At 44.9% G+C, this 17,689-nt stretch overlaps 1 protein-coding gene across 1 annotated transcript in view; it reads right to left on the bottom strand.

Moving 5' to 3' along the window:
* LOC142564867 (uncharacterized) overlaps positions 1 to 17,689 on the bottom strand; it is a 262,653-nt gene that overhangs the window by 46,265 nt on the left and 198,699 nt on the right. The window contains exon 3 of the mRNA XM_075676059.1: positions 12,361 to 12,430. Within this exon, the coding sequence (XP_075532174.1) occupies positions 12,361 to 12,430 (70 nt within the window). The remainder of the gene's footprint in view (positions 1 to 12,360; positions 12,431 to 17,689) is intronic.

Genomic DNA, 17,689 nt, shown 5'->3' with positions numbered 1-17,689 from the left:
GAAGGCCTTTCCCTGCAATCTCCTATTAACTCTGTCTTGAGCTAGCCGATTCCAAGTTGTGCCGGCAAATTTCTTAATTTTATCCCCCCACCTAGTTTTCTGTCCTCCTCGACTTCGCTACCTTTCCTTTAGACCCATTCTGTACTTCTCGCATTATATAGCCTGCCAGGCTCCCTTTCTTTTTGCTTTATGTCAACTAGAATGTCGGCTATCCCCGTTTGTCACCACCTCCATTACCTGATCCACACCGCTATCTTCCTGTCTCACAACGTTACGTCTAACGTTTTTCGTTCGATTGCTCTTTGCCTAATCGTTAACTTGTTCTCGAGCTTCTCTGTTCACCTCCAAGTTTCTGCCCCATATGTTAGCACCGGTAGAATGCAGTGATTCTGCACTTTTCTTTTCAACGACAGTTGTAAGCTCCCAAGCAGGATTTGGTAATTCCTGCCGTATGCACTCCAAGCCATTTTCATTCTTCTGTAACTTTCCTTATCGTGATCAGGGTCCCCTGTGAATAAGTGACTTGGATGAACGTACTCCTGTGCAGACTCTAGAAGCTAACTGGCAATTCTGAATTCTTGTTCCCTTTCCAGGCTAGTGAACAAAATCTTTGTCTTATGCATAATAAATTTCAACCCCACTCTTACACTTTCTCCGTTAACGTCCTCAATCATTTGTTGTAATTCGTACCCGGTGCTGCTGAACAGGACAATGTCATCTGAAAACCGAATGTTTCTGAGATATTCGCCGTTGATCCTCACTTCTGGGCTTTCCCAGTTTAATAGCTGGAATATTTCTTCCAAGCATGCAGTGAATAGCATTGAAGCGATTGTGTCTTCTTGCCTGACCCCATTCTTGGTAGGTAACTTTCTACTTTTCTTGTGGAGGACCAAGGTATATAGCTGTGGAATTTTTTTAGATAGTTCCCAAGATATTCAGGTATGCCTCTTGTATTCCCTGGTTACACACTGCCTCTATGACTGCTGATATACCTACTGAATCAAGCGCCTTTCTATAATATATGAAAGCCATATAGAGCGGTTGCACCTTCGCGCTTCTGGAGATTTAATAGTTGTAGCACAAATGATGCATTAGGTAACGTAGGTGGAGTGCCTGAAGAAAGACAAAAATAAAAATAATTGCAAAATAATCTGTACATTATACCGGAACCAGCGGTGGCAATAAAGATCACTGTATTAACCGAAGCGAATTCATCAAAGTCGCCGGCTTCAGTCGAGCGATCCATGTTAATCTTATTTCTAAGACTGACAAGGACTGCAGCAAAAGCTTAATGATGTACGTATCTTCACAGACATACCGGTAACTACACTCTAAGAACCTCGCTAACATCCTGCCAGAATACGCTAGTACACTGATTATACTGCAGAAACAGCTCCCGTAGTTTATTATGCCATTTAGCACGGCATCTTTGTAAAAAAAAAAAATAGAAAAAGAACCGAAAGCGGAGAGAGTCGAACTTTTTTTGCGTTTCTGAACGTCATATATATATATATATATATATATATATATATATATATATATATATATATATATATATATATATATATATATATATATATATATATATATATATATATCGGGCTGGTCGTACGTGGTTAGCGCGGTGAGCGCGGCTGTTGCGTGTCCCCGAAGCTTCGTCGCACACAAGCGTTTCGAGATCAAACCGAAGCCATCAATAACTGTCGGGCAAGGAAACCGCATATCGCTTAATCCTACGGCGTTGCGCGTTTAATCGTCTTCGTGCCAGGGGAACAGATCGACGCCGCTGCCGGCACCATTACTTCGTTATCACGCGCGGCGCACCGCGGACTGCATAATGAAAGAGTCCGAAGCGACTAGTCAATGTTGCGAAAGGTTCCTGGGGAAAACAAGCTGATGAAATGGCTGCGGCGGAAAGAATGTAGCAAATTAGTGCTTGCGCAACCGCAGTTGACGTGCCCCGATAAACGGAGTCCCGATGGCGAGCTCAAAGAAATAAAGAAGCCAAGAGGGGAGAGGGATTGACTGGCGCAAGTAACGGCGCAACCAGAAGATAGCGCTGCGGCGTATATATAGGTCCTTAAAAAAATTCAGCGCGCACGAGTTTAGGCATTTCATTATAAACGGCTTTCCTGTAAAACTTTGCGATCAATGGTCTTTTATGGGCTCAGAGTGCTCAGCTGAAGAGCCCTCGTAAAAGGAGGCCGTTGCTTGCGACTCTGTCCCGAGAAAAAAAAAATGCAGTCCTCTCTGAGGACTTGCGAGCCTTCGTGCCTCCCTCGGGGTATTGTTTGTAATGCTTTAGTCGATATGTGGGAGCGTGCTGAAGAGGTCTCATTTGTCTTTGAATTATTGATGACAACTATAGATCAAGTAAGAGAGCACAGGCCTGTAGTAGAGGGCGGTGTCTGCCATTAGCGAGTAATGTTGGTCGTCTAAATTTGCTGCGCAAATTAAGGAATGACATCTTACGTCACCAACTATGGTAGGCGTTAATACATACTATTGAAAGAAGAAAAAAAATTGCAGTGGTCCGAGAAGAAAGGAAAATGCTAGAAAGCAAAACAGGTAAATATCTGCCGCGCATAACTCAGACAAACTACCCATCTAGCATAAATGTAGAGTCACAGGGTATGTGTAATAAAGTTTTCTCTGAATATTTGTCTTGACCTCTTTGCGTTTGCATCTACTCAGTCGAGACGAAGGCTTAGCTTTATGGTATTCGGGACTGAGACACAGCTACCATAGTTATGCAGCGCATGAAATATGATCCCACCAATGGAAAGCTACAATTAAGCGGCCGCATTCACAAATATCTTCGTTCGTAAATATCCTTTGCTATTGGCCGGCCGCTTTCGCTAATAATATCTCCAGCATCAGAATTGGCTGAATTTAGCCCTCACGAACAATTCTAGCGTAAGAGCTTTTTCGTTATGGATACGGGTTCAATTTCTTGAGCATAAAACTTAGAGCTTCCGCGGATATGGCAAAAGTCAACTCAGTCGGGAAAGCAACTCTAAATCTTACTTTATCGTCACGCCTCCTGCATTTATGCACACAATGAAGAGCGTCATCGTGGAAATATATATGTATATAAACGTTTGGTTGTCAGCCGTTTGAAAACCCAACACCATAGGGCTTAAAATCGCATCTTGTGCCGTGTTTTTTAAACCGTTCGTTTTTTCGTTGAACTTCTTACTAACGTTGGCTGGGACACACGGCATATACTCTTACAAAAAAGAAGGCAGTATAACACCGTGTTTTTAATCGTTGTTTCCCGCGTGCAAGTAAACATGTACTGATATTCTCTGTGAAATCCTATCACGTTTGTACCTTCTGCACGTCGTATACTAAAGTTTATCACTTTCATTCACAATTATGAAGTTAATGCTCAGCAGTGACGGTTTGGTGTCACTCAGATTGATTCAGTTGCGAGGATACGGTTGTGACCATATAAAGTTCAAAGCAGCGAAAAGTTCAGCTGCCGCGTAAGGAGTCACGTGAGACAGCTTGAATATTTGTTTTCTTTCGTAACGGGAATGCGGAAGTCGGCCGTGGAACGATTTATCTGTGTAAACTTTAGCGTAAAGCTGGAAACTAAAGTAAACATGAAAAGGAGTTCATTGCTTCGCGGTGGCCTCTCTAGTAGGTCACCTTTCCGAGAGCTGTCCGAATTTGGTTGAAAATGAAAGACGAGCCATGAAGGATGCTCAACTCCTGCTTGTCAAAAACTGGTTTTCTCGAACAACGTCCCTGTAATGCTCTATAGAACATCACCGACCAGTTCCAATCCCCTTATCAAGAACCGACGCTGCAAGACAGCTTCATATCGTGGCTAAAGCTATGACCCACAAATACTGGTCTTCTCCCAACGTCCCGAAGTGTCATCCTCATAGCCTGGATCCATCCTTAAAGCTACAAGTGCCATCAAAAATTTCCCGCTCTGAGGCGACAGTATTGCGCCGCCTCTGGCTCGGGGTGGCATTTACGAAGGCCTACTCGTTCCGCATTGGAATGGGGGATACGCCCATGTGCGACTCTTGCGGAACCACAGAAACGATTGAACGCATCCTATGTATCTGTCCCCAGTACAACGTCGAGCGCGAAGTTCTCCGGACAGCACTGAACCAGCTGGACTCTAGACCATTTTCCGTAATAAAGATCCTTGGACCTTGGCCGTTCGCGTCGATTTCACAAAAGGCCACGAAAGCGCTTTTGAATTACCTCAAGTCGACAGGTCCTGGAAACCGTGTGTAGACTTGGTGCGAGTCTTCCACTGTGCGCGAAACTGTGCTCTCTCGCTCCTCTATCTCTCTCTTCATTCCCATCCCCCCTTCCCCCTGTGCAGGGTAGCAAAGCGGACGTGCGAAGGGTTAACCTCCCTGCCTTTTCCTGTCTTCTATTTCTCTCTCTCTCTCTCTCTCTCTGTACGGGGAAATTGTACCTGTGCACAGCTTGTATGATTAGTTGTCTGAAGAATTTTATTCCAGTAAGTTTCTATAGGCACTGTCGCATTCCGGGTAAGAGGCTCGTCGAAAATCAGCGCGCGAGGTGCGGCCATGGCCAACCTGCAAAAGCGCACTGTTAGCACGCGTCGTCTTTCTCGCATTCTTACGCGGAGCAATTGGTGGCATTGACTACCAGGCTAGCGCCTTCTCTAGTAACATCACTTCCACAGATGCGGCGCTGAAAATATTCCTAGAAACGCTAAGAAACGCGGAGATTGTTCGCATTGACTATTTTTACGTGCACGTTACTGTGCATCGATTGAATGGGCGCGCGAAGTGTGCCTGAAATGTTGCTGAACTCCTGAAAGTTTGTACAGTGTACATTGGTGCTCATTGTATTTTACAGTGTGGTTGCTTGAACTTTCGGGTAACTATGCGGAAGTGACGTTCCGATTTCTATTTACATTTTATTTTATTATTCTTTCATCCATTTGTTGCTTACTGGAGCTGACCCATGTTTTAAAATTACATTCGTGGGTTTTGCGGGCCAAAACCATGATCTGATTACGAGGCACGCCGTATTAAGGGACTCCACGCTAAGTTTGACCACTGGGATTCCTTAACGGGACCCCAATGGACCGTACACGGGCTTTCTTTCTTTCTTTGTTTTTTTTTTTTGCATTTCGCCTCCATCGAAATGCGGCCGCCACGGCCGGGGTTTTATTCTGCGCCGTCGAGCTTAGCAGCGCAACGTCAAAGCCACTACGCTAAGAAGGCGGGTGTCCCATGTATGATTTATATTATCTGGCTAAACAAGAAGCAGTTTCCGGAACGCGGGCTCAAGATAGACAACAAAATGTAATTGGTTCGCGGCCTTGCCCCACAACTAAGAATTAAGAGGAAGCTTTAGCTCGGGGCCTATACCGATTCCCATATTCAAGTACATTTTCCATACGCAAAAAGGTTTTTCTCAGAGAACCGCTGGACCACTCTGTGCAAAATTTGTTGCATTTGAGAGATATAAAGTTAAAATGGTAGCCGCTCTGCGCTCGGACAAGCAAATTTCTATTTAAGATCTCAAATCTGCAACATAAATTGCCTAAATTAAGCAAGTTTCAAAAACTAAAAAGAAGCACGAAGTTTACAAATCCATAACTGTTCAAAAAAAAAAGAGGGAGAAAAGACAATTTATTGAACTGCATCTGTTAGGTAATCTCGAGCGGAGAAATGAGATATGCCAGTTTACAGCTTACGTGAAATAGTTACAGTGTATGCGGCGATTTCGCAAAATTCCTATTCACAAATTAGTGGTGTATTTTGGAGCTGTGTATAACACATCAATTTTGGCTTCTTTAGATGCGTTATTAGGTGCGCTTTAGAGAATTGTGATATCGTTTATTATGATTTGAGTTGTAAACTTGATACGTGAATTTATTACAATTTTGAAATTTTAGAGAACTTATCAAAAATGAAATGATGGCGTGATTCAGTTCTTACAGTTCCTAAAGTTAAACTTTTTTCATTTAAATGCAAGAAACTTCATGAAAGTCGCTGCCGTAATTGCTGATGTAAATAATTTCTTCGTTTCACTATATTTAGATAGGAGCTCCCGAGCGAAAGCTTCCTCTTCGGGAAGTGGGTGTGTAGGTCGCGCCCGTACATGAGTATGTATGTGCACAGCGAACTTACACTCTAAAACAAAATTACACCCTTTGGGTTGTATCTTGCCACACAACAATAAACGTCATCTGTCTTGTCTGCATGCATTTCTTTAACGCTGCGAGCCCGGTACTTCCCAGTACCGAACGGCATGCGCCTTATCAGCATGACAAGCATTCCCGACAGGAAAGTAGCGGGCGCGGCGTTTTCAAGCAAGGCAGATGACGATTATCGTTGTGTGGCAGATATACAACCCAAAGGGTGTACCTTTGTCTGAGATTGTAGATTGCTGGCTCCGTGCACTTAGGCATTTTCTTCATGGCATTAACGTTCTAACGTTCTGTAAGCATGTGTGACCGCAGTCTGGAAGCTCGTGCACATTTTAAAGCGAAACCTTTACTAACCGTGTCTAGGCGAGTTTTGCCGTCGCCAGCAATTTGACCTTCATTTGACCGCAGCTGCGCCGTAGCCGTAGCAATGCAAGTTACGGCGACTGTCAATGCAAACAGGTGGTGCACTGCGCAATTTTCTTGCGCTACTGATTGTCGCTCGTTACCATATCGCCATGTGCGACGACGAAAGTGAGCAGTGTACGAGCTCGCGTTAACGGCTTCAGCGTATCTCGAACTGCAAATTTTATTTGTACGAGAAGGTGCACTGCTTTTCTTCTGCCAATAAAGTCGCACGTCCTGTTCACTCACTTGTGGCTTGTTTGTACGGGCGTCAGTAGATGTTCTTTAGTTTCCTGGCAATTAAAACGCGGCAACTGAGGCATGCCTCAAAGCCAGCAAGGCGAGCACGGCGCGTACCCAGCGTACGCAACCGGAATAAAGCGGCCATATTGAATATTGCACTAAAAAAAAAGCATTTCCGCTTCCTATTTAAGCAGCGCCATCTGTCGGGCCCCGCGCTGAGCTCTATGCGCTGCCGCTTCTTATTTTCGAACACGACCGGCTTCCGTGGACACCAAAGAGTTATATTACTATTTGCCTCCAGAAGATGTATGCATCGAAGTTGGCCATTGCATTGACAAATACGGTGTTATTTAGTTTCAGAATGCATGGGCTATCAGTGTCGACAGGTTTTTATAGCTCTTAAATTTTTACATACTTTCCACTTTTATCAGCATGGGGGATAAGCTTTTTATACAAAAGAAAGGGGTGTGCATCGGTTCATGCATTCATTGCCCCTATTCTAAGTGACATTTTATTCGCCAGCTATGACCGCAATCTTAAAACGTAGCTCAGCCAGACGAGCACTGTAAAAGGGATGCGATATGTTGATGACTTTTTAATTTTTTATAATACTAACACTTCTGACGCACAGCCTATTGCTGCTATGTATGACGTGTTCAGCACAGTTTAAAGCTCCTTTCAATTGACCACGGAGAATCCGTCAGACAATAAGCTGCGTTTCTTAGATTGTAGCTCTCGTTCTCAAGCAACCACCTATGTTGGGGTTATGCTCCTCGGTCTCATAAGTACCTTCTTCCCTTTTCTTCCGCACACTCAAAGATAGTCAAGCGTGGTATTGCAAGACCTTGCATGAAGGCAGCTCTCTTCAGGGCTTGTGACCACCAAGTAGATACACGCTTCGAATTGCAAGTAGCCAGGCTGAAGCTCGCATGTTTCCCTTACCGCTTTTAACTAGCATCGCTGAAAGTATCGCAACAAGACGTTTAAGAGTCAAAGACTCTTAATCGTCCTAATTCCCGTGCCTTTGCTTCAGTGAATATACCGAGTAAAAGTTGTGTGTTTCTTTGTTGTTTTTCGCATGTCAATGTGGTTCACCCGATTCTCTAATCTCAGGCCAATTCAGATCCTCATTTGTCCCTATGGACCAAATATAACATCTTTCTAACACTGCACCTGCGCCAAAAGGCCAACTTTTACTCCAGACTGAGGTCAGCGTTCAGCGCCCCCACGTCTCTTGCGGCAGAGCTGAGCGAACACGGCGACTGAACGCCGTACCAATGCTCGCGTTTCAGTGAGGCTGTGTTTTGTGCGTCTTTTTGTTTATTTTGTTGAATTTTGTTATCACTATTTTTGTTTTTATTATATTTGTTTTTCTTAGTACGAGTACACTCTAACCGGGGATTACAGTTCCAGAACACAGACCACGTAGCTGCTGAAATTTTTTTTTTTTTGCTGATAAAAAGCCTTTTAATACTTAGGGACAGTTATTTACGCTCGACGCTGGGGCTCAGTGGTTATGGTCGCAGTTTGTATTCCCCGCCGTAGCAACCGCACTGACGAAGAAGCTGAATCGAAGGAGAGCGAGAGAGAGAGAGAGAGAGAAAGAGCAAAAAGAGGAAAGCCAAGGAGGTCAACCAGAGATCGACCGGTTTGCGGCCCTACACGGGGGTCAAGAAAAAGGTGGAATATAACGAGGAAAAGACGTGCACTAAGATTTCGGTGCGTGTTAAAAAAACTGCAGGATGTGAAGATTAACGCGGCTGTACCTTTACGGCATCTCTTCAATTCCACGATGGAGCTTAATTTCAAACCTCATAAATCGCCACATTTTCTTCACACGTGGGGGCACGTGTGACGTGACTCCAAGCAGAAACTTTTCAATGAGAATTATGAGAATTATGAGAAGCTTAGGCAGGGTGATCATAGTTTCGAAGAGAAATTTTTCTAGCACTACGAAAAAAAAAAAGCATTTTCTTGTGGCACGCGGTTAATTGCGTAAACAACCAAAATTTGAAACGTCGTCCGCATGACGACAAATTGTCTCCCACGAGAATTTTTGGGCAAATCACACCGAAGCGCATTAAACGATATGCGCCCCCGCATCACGCACAGCTGGCGGGGAGAGCACACGCCATCGGACGTGTAGTTAATAGCGCACCGCGCAATGGAAAGAAGTCGCTCGAATAAAATTGATCTATGCTAGACATATATATGCACCCCGAGAGATCTGCCTGTACATTTCCGGCATTCGCTTTCCGGACAGTACGATTCGTTTAGTTTCCCGTTTCTTTTCCTCACCTAATTTTACGCCCTGGCCGAAGTTTCTGTAAGGATGTTGCGCCAGGTGTCGTCTCCACGAGCTTCAAGAATGCCGCACACCTGAGGGCACCATTTCTTCGCCTCGTGCATTCCTCCGATTCCAGTGTACTTTAGCGGCGGCGGGGCTTCTTCACGGCTTTGCTATTATTTTTATAATTCTTTTTTAAATTGAGCCACACAAAATCCTTTACGGAATTTCAGGGAGCATTGATAATGCACGTACAAGCCAGGCGTGACGTTAAGCTATTGGGGAATGCTTGCCAGGTGCCGGTGTTAAGAAAGGCGGCTCTTTACGGCTACGGGTGTTTGTATTCCATGAGTTTCGCCTAACTAAGTCTGGTGATTCGAAGCGGAACTGCAGCAGTTCAGCCAATACAGCGTTTGATAGTCGTTAATTATGCGCTATGCCGACTGATGAACAACGACGCGTGCCGGAAATTGGTAATTACGAAAGAAGACACGACGATGCGGCGTGATGTCGCTCGATGCGTTTCGAAGCCCACTAATCCGGTGAGAAATAGCACGCGTACACAGCAGAACGGTCTGCGCAGAGGTGCGGAAACGCCTGCTCGTTAGTATGCCATTCATAGACCTCAGTTGCAATGGAAATTGTGAAAGGCTACTAATGATGCGGCGAGGCGTCTGAAACATCCCCACGTGCGTGGAAAACTGAATCGCGGTCTCCGCTGAATGAAATCTGAGAGAGACAGTTTGTGGCGCTGTCTGCAATAACAGAATCCGGCAATAACAAGAGAAATCGCTTTCCTGCATTAAATTACATTTTTTAGAGAAGTGGGACTACATTTGCGTAATAGATTTTTAGATCACACAAAACGTGTGATTGGCCGGACCTTTTGCTCTCGTGTTTTGGTTATATATGGGTTTTTATAGCGCACACTCTAAAATAATTTACACCCTTGAGCGTGAATAGTGTCTAAAGGGTCTAAAGGTGTGAGTTATAGTGACATTTGCACCCTTGTTCAATTTCAAGGGCATAAAATATTTTACAGTGCAAGGGCCAATAATGGCCAAATAGCGCCACTCGCGTCTTTGGCTGCCGTCATTGGCCGGCGGCCGTTCTGACAATCCTTCCTCACGCGCGAATGACTCTTCTTTGAATTGCAGCGACGCAGATTCAGCGTGTTTCACAAAGCTTATCGCGCGCTAAGGCGCCGTGGCTACACTTCTGTTCTCATGCCATTAACTGACACGTGTGGCGGTGGTCCACGAAGCGATGTTAGGCGTAAGAGAAATTTTGCTAACTGTAGCCCTGAATTATGGCGCACGAAATTCGAAAACTTGCATGAACACTGCGTACACATGGGTTCTTCTACCTCATCTAAAACAACATCGCCACGGTGGGGAATTGTGCCAGTTGAACATGGAGCTCAGGTAGCATATATCAACGTGTGCGTAAAAAAAGAATGCCATAAAAAATATAGAAGCTACCCTTCCACATGTCTAGGCTAGCCATCCGGGCACGACCCATGTTTAATCTCCTTTCCTTTTCTTCGCACTCTGTTTTTCTTATTGCCAGTCCATTAGCCACTCATATTTTCCGCATCACTTTTACTGAAACGATGCTGAAGTAACGCGAAACCATTATTAATTAGCCCAGAAGGGTACGGAAAACACGCCTACGTATTGCACTGCACCTGGAAACGTTTTGGTAGATAACGTTAAAGCAGTAACGGGTTATAAGGTAATGGCGGAGCTAATGAAAATCTCCTCGTGTGGCAAAATTCCGGTTATCATGTTTTTGCATTTTAATAAGGAAGTTTGCATGAACAGCTCAGCTTCATACAATATTTGTAACGTTATATCACCTTTAGGATTTTAAGTTTGCCTCCCCATCTTCAACTATACCATTGCAAACTCCCGCATTCATCTCGCAGGTGTTCTTGCATAAATTTCATAAAGGCTTCAGATTTAGTTATCTTGGCAATCAGAAGGGACAATGAACAGAAGTTTTTACAAGGAACGGATGCTCTCGTCTACCGACAGAAGTATTAAAGGACTGCGCGAAGCCAAATATTAGAAAGAAAAACAAATACTGGCGATTTAGCGGTAAATGCGAGAGAAATGCATTAGCATTACGTCGCACCTATTTAAGGTCCCGAATCCATGATTTAAACCGTGTTCACCACATTGCAAAGTGTTACTCAGAAGCTGGCTCGACAAACATCCTGTCTTTTATATATACCACCATTACCGGCTTCCCACACTGCACAAACACACACACACATTTTCACTTTGGAGGTCCTGATACGAATGCATTAAAAGCTGTGCGAGCCATTCTTTTGAAGAGAACGCTCAGCGCACTGCCTTCTACTTGAGAACGATGACGCATGTAAATATTGCAAAATTTATAAAGGCGTCCTCACAAAATAAAAAAAAGCAACGTAAGAAGAATAATCTTCGATCAGAGCATAGAAAATGCTGCCTCATTTCGAGAAAGTGGGACTATGCCATCCAGGCCTGCCGGTGGCAGCTTCAATGGCGTCATTTTTGCTTCGCGTTCATTGAGATCGCTCCGGTCACTGGCGCGCTGAGAACAATGCTGCTGAATTTTGGCCTTGGGCACTTAAGACGACCGCGCTAAAGTAAGCACTATAAGAGCGAGCCATCACTTCCGTTTCATCGTCTGACGCTGCTACAACAATTTGTTGGTCCTGTTACATGTAATTCCTGCATTAATATATGCCATCTTTTAGTGAAGCGCCACGCGACGCAGTTGAATAATGTATAAGGGCAAAACATTATAATAAAGTAATACAACGGCGTCGAGAACGCGTGCTCTCTCTTGATAACATATGAAAAATAGCAGAGTGTTATTCGTTGGAAACAAATACGGGACCTTATTGAGGCCGACAAGTAATCCATTAGCGGATCTTAAAACGATGGATGTCGAATGCAGATAAATACGAGAACACTCACAAATTTAAAAGGAGACCTTGAACTGCGGTTGACATACTCTTTTTTTCCCCATTTTTTATAGAATGGATAACAAAATATTCGAGCGGCGTCAAAATGGCATTTCAAGGCGCATGCATAAATTACGACGCACCAGCGATGTGACCGCAGATGCGGCTAAATGATTACACGCGCGTCGCTCCTATACAATACAACTTCTTTGAAACACTACTCGTGGTTCTTGTCTGCACTTGGCAGACATTGCAAAAAGAAAGTGGATAAAAAGTGCTAAACGTACAGACAGTGAAAGCATTAGCAACACTTACGGATCCGGCGCAAGGTTCTGCCTTTTGCGGTTAACTTGGTGAGGCTTGGGCTCAGAAACCATGTTAACGTCTGTAAAACAGAGAAAGGAGGAGTTGGGAACAAAAGGGAGGAAAAATAACGCCGTCGGCAAACACTGAGTCACTCTCTGACAAAAAAGTGAAAATGGAAAAAAGTGTGCCAGGAGAACAAGATGCAAAAATGCAGTGCAGTGGAGGGATGCCGTGATTTCGAAAGCGAAAGAGAGTAAAAAAAAAAAAAAAAAGCTAGAGGGAAAGAAAATAAAAAAAAAATGTGAAAAAGGAAGTAATATTGTGGGAGGTGTTCGAATAACGTCTTAGAGACGATGCGCGCAACGCGTTCTTTAGAAGGTAGACGAAAAAAAAAATAAAGGAAAGAGAGGCGCGTGACGTTGAAAAAATGTTCTCACGTGAAAGAGCTGGAATAAAAAAGAAGGGCCGGTTGGGGAGGTGGGCGGGGGAAGGGTAGAGAAAGGGGAGGAAAGGGAGCGAATTGAAAGGGACCATGAGTACACAGGCAGAGTGCGTGAAACAATAATTGACAATTATAATCCCTCGTACAGAGCCGACGCTGTCGTGCGCCCGTTCTCAATTATGCACTCCAATAGGGGCCCCTTAACAACGCAGTCACTGAGACAGCTTGAGAGCCTTTGGGGCTTAACACTGCGAAAGCGTTGAACGGCAAAGCTCAATCTGGGGAGCGGCACAAAGGAAGCGGCGGTGGCGCAAGACTATAGCCCGGGCCGAAACAAAAGAATGAATAAAGAAAATCGAGGACTAGCTTCGCTTGGTGCAGAAAGGCATAGAGCGTGAGGGGGCGAAAACACGAGTCATTAGAATCAAAGCATCTCTTCCACGCTTTGGAATTAATGAATAAAAATTATTGCAAGAAGTTAAAGACGCTCCCTCCGTTCGCTGCCTTCCCCTTTTTCACATTTGCACTCAAGAAAAAGTCAGCTTTCCTCAGCACGTTTTTTTTTTTACCCTTTTGACATCTTTGTTTTATTTGGCTTTAACAATCGATGACGACCTCATTTGCTATTTTTCATTGTCCTTCGCTGCGTAAGAGCAAAGCTTACACGATAGCATTCTATGGTTTTTGTTTACGATGAGAAAATAACCTATGGCAAATCAGTACTGCGGAATTCCGCAAGGTGGAGGAAAGTTCATGAAAGAAAAAATGGACATCCACCCGTATGTTGCACGAAGCTACAAAGAAAACCCACACAGCTTTCCCTGAAACAAAGCTCCGTAGTTGAAGAAAAATCCCGGACCAGGAGGAGGAGGAGGAGGAGGAATAAACTTTATCTGTGCACAGCATATTTGAGACAGGCCTCTCTACCTAGATGACGGCCTCGAGCCCTTGGGCCCTGGCGGCATCTTCGGCCTGCTAAATTGCCTTGAGTTGGTCTCCCGGTGCACAGCTGAGCAACGCGGTCTCCCACTGCTCTCTGGTATTATTGATTTTATTCTGTATGGGTGTACGAGGACAAGCCCAAACCATATGTTGTAATTCCGCCCTTTCTTGACAGAATCTACATCCATCCGTGTAAAGGTCCGGGTATAGTAGCGGTGGTAGGCCACCGGGTTCGGATATGTATCTGTTTGTAAGAGGCGCCATGCCGTCGCTTGCTGTCTACTTAACGAGGAGTGTGCCGGAGGGAAATGGGCCCTTCCCGATTTATAGTGTTTGGTGATCTCGTTAAAGCTGATCATCCGGTCTCTCTCCGTTCCCAGTATTTGTTGCGTGTCACCTGCTCGGCCTGTCAGTTCTCGAGCCAGGTTGTGCGCTATTTCGTTCCCAGGAAGGGAGGATTGTGCGGGCGCCCATATAATGTGAATGTCACGATCTTCACGAAAGTTGTTTAAAGTTCTCAGTGCTTCCGGCGAGATTCTTCCTTTTGCATAGTTCTTGACGGCTGTCTTGCAGCCGCTTACTACGATGTTAGCTTCCGTGGAGGCTATTGCCAGTGCTAAGGCAGCTTCCTCCGCCGCCTCCGCCATTAAAATGTTTTTACCGTCCCGCTAACTCGGCAGTCACCTTCTAGACTCGTAGCAACTATCGACATACTCTGTGCATTTGCTACTCCGCCGCGTCCACATAGACCACGTCCCTGGCACTACGGAATCTTTTGTGGAGAGCTCTCGCTCTTGCGTTTCTTCTATCTTGGTGAAACTTTGGGTGCATGTTTCTGGGGATTGGGGGTATTGATAGGTGTTCCCTTATTTTCCTTGGGATGTCTCTCCGCACTCCGTGCTGTGCTTCGTAGGTTATTCCGATGTCATCTAAGATGTGCCTCCCCATCAAACTCTGTGTAAGCCTTTCATACTGCGCTACTCTCTGGGCTTCAATAAGTTCGTCTAGTGTGTTGTGCACGCCGAGCGCCAAGAATTTCTTGTTTGACGTATTTTCCGGAAGTCCCAAGGCTTGCTTATACGCCCTTCTAATAATGCAGTCTATCTTGGCTTTCTCCGCAGCGTATAGAGCTTGAAGTAAGGAACCACATGTACAATACGACTGATTACGAATGTTTCTATTAATCGGATGAGATTGTGCTCTTTCACGCCATAGGGTCTGTTGGATATCCGTTTTATTAGTCTGATTGTTTGTTGTACACTATTGTCAAAAAGTCTAATGGCTTCTCCGTTATGGCCGTTTTCGGATATGCGGAGTCCCAGTATTCTCAGGCTCTCCACTATCGGTATCGTCGTGCCTTCTACTGTGACCACAACGCACGGCCTTTCCCTAATGCTTTTTCGACCCCGGCATGTGGGTCTTCCGAGCAGAAGTTCTGATTTTTGCGAGGAGCATCTCAGTCCCTTGTCTTTGATATAGTCTTCCACCGTGTTTATTGCTGTTTGAAGGATCTCTTCCACATGCCCATCGCTTCCACCCGCCACCCAAAGGGTGATGTCGTCCGCGTAGAGGCTGCGTCCGAGTCCTTCTATCTTTTCGAGTCTCGCAGGAAGACCGATCATTGCCACGTTGAATATAAAGGGAGATAGGACTGAACCCTGCGGGGTACCCCTATTACCTAGTTTGAGCGCTTCCGGTTTGGACCAGGACAAATGTTTTTCTTCAACTACGAAGCTTTGTATTATGAGAAACCCGTGTTGGTTTCCTTTGTAGCTTCGTGCTACGTACGTGTCGATGTCCATTTTTCCTTTCATGAAGGAACAAGAAGTTCGCGAACAGCTTAAGGGAAGGCGTTCCTTCGCGTTAACGTCAACGTTGCGGAAACACCTCTTTTTCTTCCTGTCCCGTCTGAACCTACGTGGAGACGTGATTAGCTAGGACGATGAGTACACCCCACTGTACGCCTCCCCCCCCCCTCCATGCGAAGACAAAGTGCCCCAACGGAAGCTTCCAATTTCTGCGTCTTTTAACGCAGCTGCTTGTTGCATGCAGCGTGAAACAAGGGACATCAGCAGTGAAAATTACGTCCTTGATCTCATTTTCATTCCTCTCGTCAGGCTCCACCTTTTGCGCGCGCACGAATGTGCGCACAACCGTTTGACAAACGGAAAATACAATGAGTCGAGAAATCCAAGCTGCGTCTATAAATCAAAGAGGCTGCAAGTATTATATGAATATACTTTGTCATAGTAACCGCATTAGCCGCGCCCAAAAAATTCAAATAGCGCGAAGTTTGATATTCCGATATATGATAACAAATTTCGGTATTTGACACGATACACCCATCTTACGGCCTTTTTTGAAGTCCCAAAGTAAGATCGCCGAAGAAATTTCACGTGTGTAACTTGGAATTCTAACATTCTACATGACGTCATAACGTAACGGAGGCATAACTGCGCACAATTCAATTCTTTAATAGATCACGAGGTTATGTACCTATAGGCTTCTTTGTATGGCGCGATTAATTGTACAGCGCGGGAACACAGGAGTGACGTACACTCTTCGTGCTTATTATGTGGCTCCACGCTATGCAATTAATCGTTTATTGGAGCTTTGGCACTGTGGATTTAATTTTTTTTTGATGATCGACGATTACATATGTATCATTGTCTTCTGTGTGAGCGTCTTGTTTGTCACTACCAATGATGCGGTTATGAGTTCGGTGTCTCCATTGCTCATTACGGGACGGGACTCTGCTCGGCATAGTCGACGTATGATTGCACTCGTTGAAAAGAAAAGTGTACAATCATTGCATTCTACCGGGGCTAACATATGGGGCAGAAACTTGCAGGTTAATAAAGAAGCTCGAGAACCAGTTCAGGAGCGCGCAAAGAGCGCGATGTAACGACAGATGTTAGGCGTAATCTTAAGAGACAGGAACAGGGTGGTGTGGAGCAGAAAGCAAACGGGGATAGCCTATATTCTAGTTGACATTCGGAGAAAAAAAATGGAGCTGGGGAAGCCGTGTAATAAGTAGGGTAGATAACCATTGAACTATTAGAGTTACAGAATGGGTGCCAAGGGAAGGGAAGCGCAGTCGAGGACGGCAGAAAATAAGGTAGGGTGATAAAATTAGGAAATTCGCTGGCGCAAGTTGGAATCAGCTAGCGCAAGACAGAGGTAATTGGAGATCTCTGGTAGAGGCCTTCGTCCTGCAGTGAACATAAATATATATGATGATGATGATGATGATGTCATGATGATGACTGCACTGCACACATCGGCAACTATATCACTTCTTTTTCTTTTTAGGTGTATGGAGCACAGCCTCTTTTGTGTTTGCTAAGAATGTGCGCCGTCTCTGGGGTGATGAGTATATTCAACAAGCAGCTAGCTATAAAAATTTTTAACAAGTGGCTGAAAACACCTTCGGATATGCGTTAGTTGTGATGGTTGCTCTATAATTGCTGTTTGCTCGGAACACTACTCTTACAGAACAGCGTGTGGCTCATCCTGTTTGAAGACGGTAATCTGGAAATTGAGAATTGAAGTATCGGCGCAGCAGTACAGGACTTTTTGCCCAAATGAGTACTTGCGCTAATAATCTTCTCACTTGGTGCGGCCTCATCGTATCTATGCATCCACCGCTGCATACGAAGTATTGTTTTCCAAGAGAGAGAGATAAAAGGAAGGCAGGAATGTTAACCAGTCAAGAGTCCGGTTGGCTACCCTGCACTGGGGGACGGGAGAAGGGAATAGAAAGAAGGGGGAGAAAGAGAGAGATTAGGGTAGAGAGACGTGCACGGACAGCACTACGGAGTCAAAGGCGCTCGCACGAGCCAGACGTTCTCAAAAAGCACAAAAGTACCTTCACTGCCTTCTGAGCCGATGATCGGTAGGGACGGTGTTCTAGCATTGTCTGTTTACTCAGAAGATGATAATCGAGTTTTCTGA

The sequence above is a fragment of the Dermacentor variabilis genome, chromosome 1 (genome assembly GCF_050947875.1).
Source record: "Dermacentor variabilis isolate Ectoservices chromosome 1, ASM5094787v1, whole genome shotgun sequence".
NCBI classification, from domain to species: Eukaryota; Metazoa; Arthropoda; class Arachnida; order Ixodida; family Ixodidae; genus Dermacentor; species Dermacentor variabilis.
This window is presented reverse-complemented; position numbering and strand designations above follow the sequence as displayed.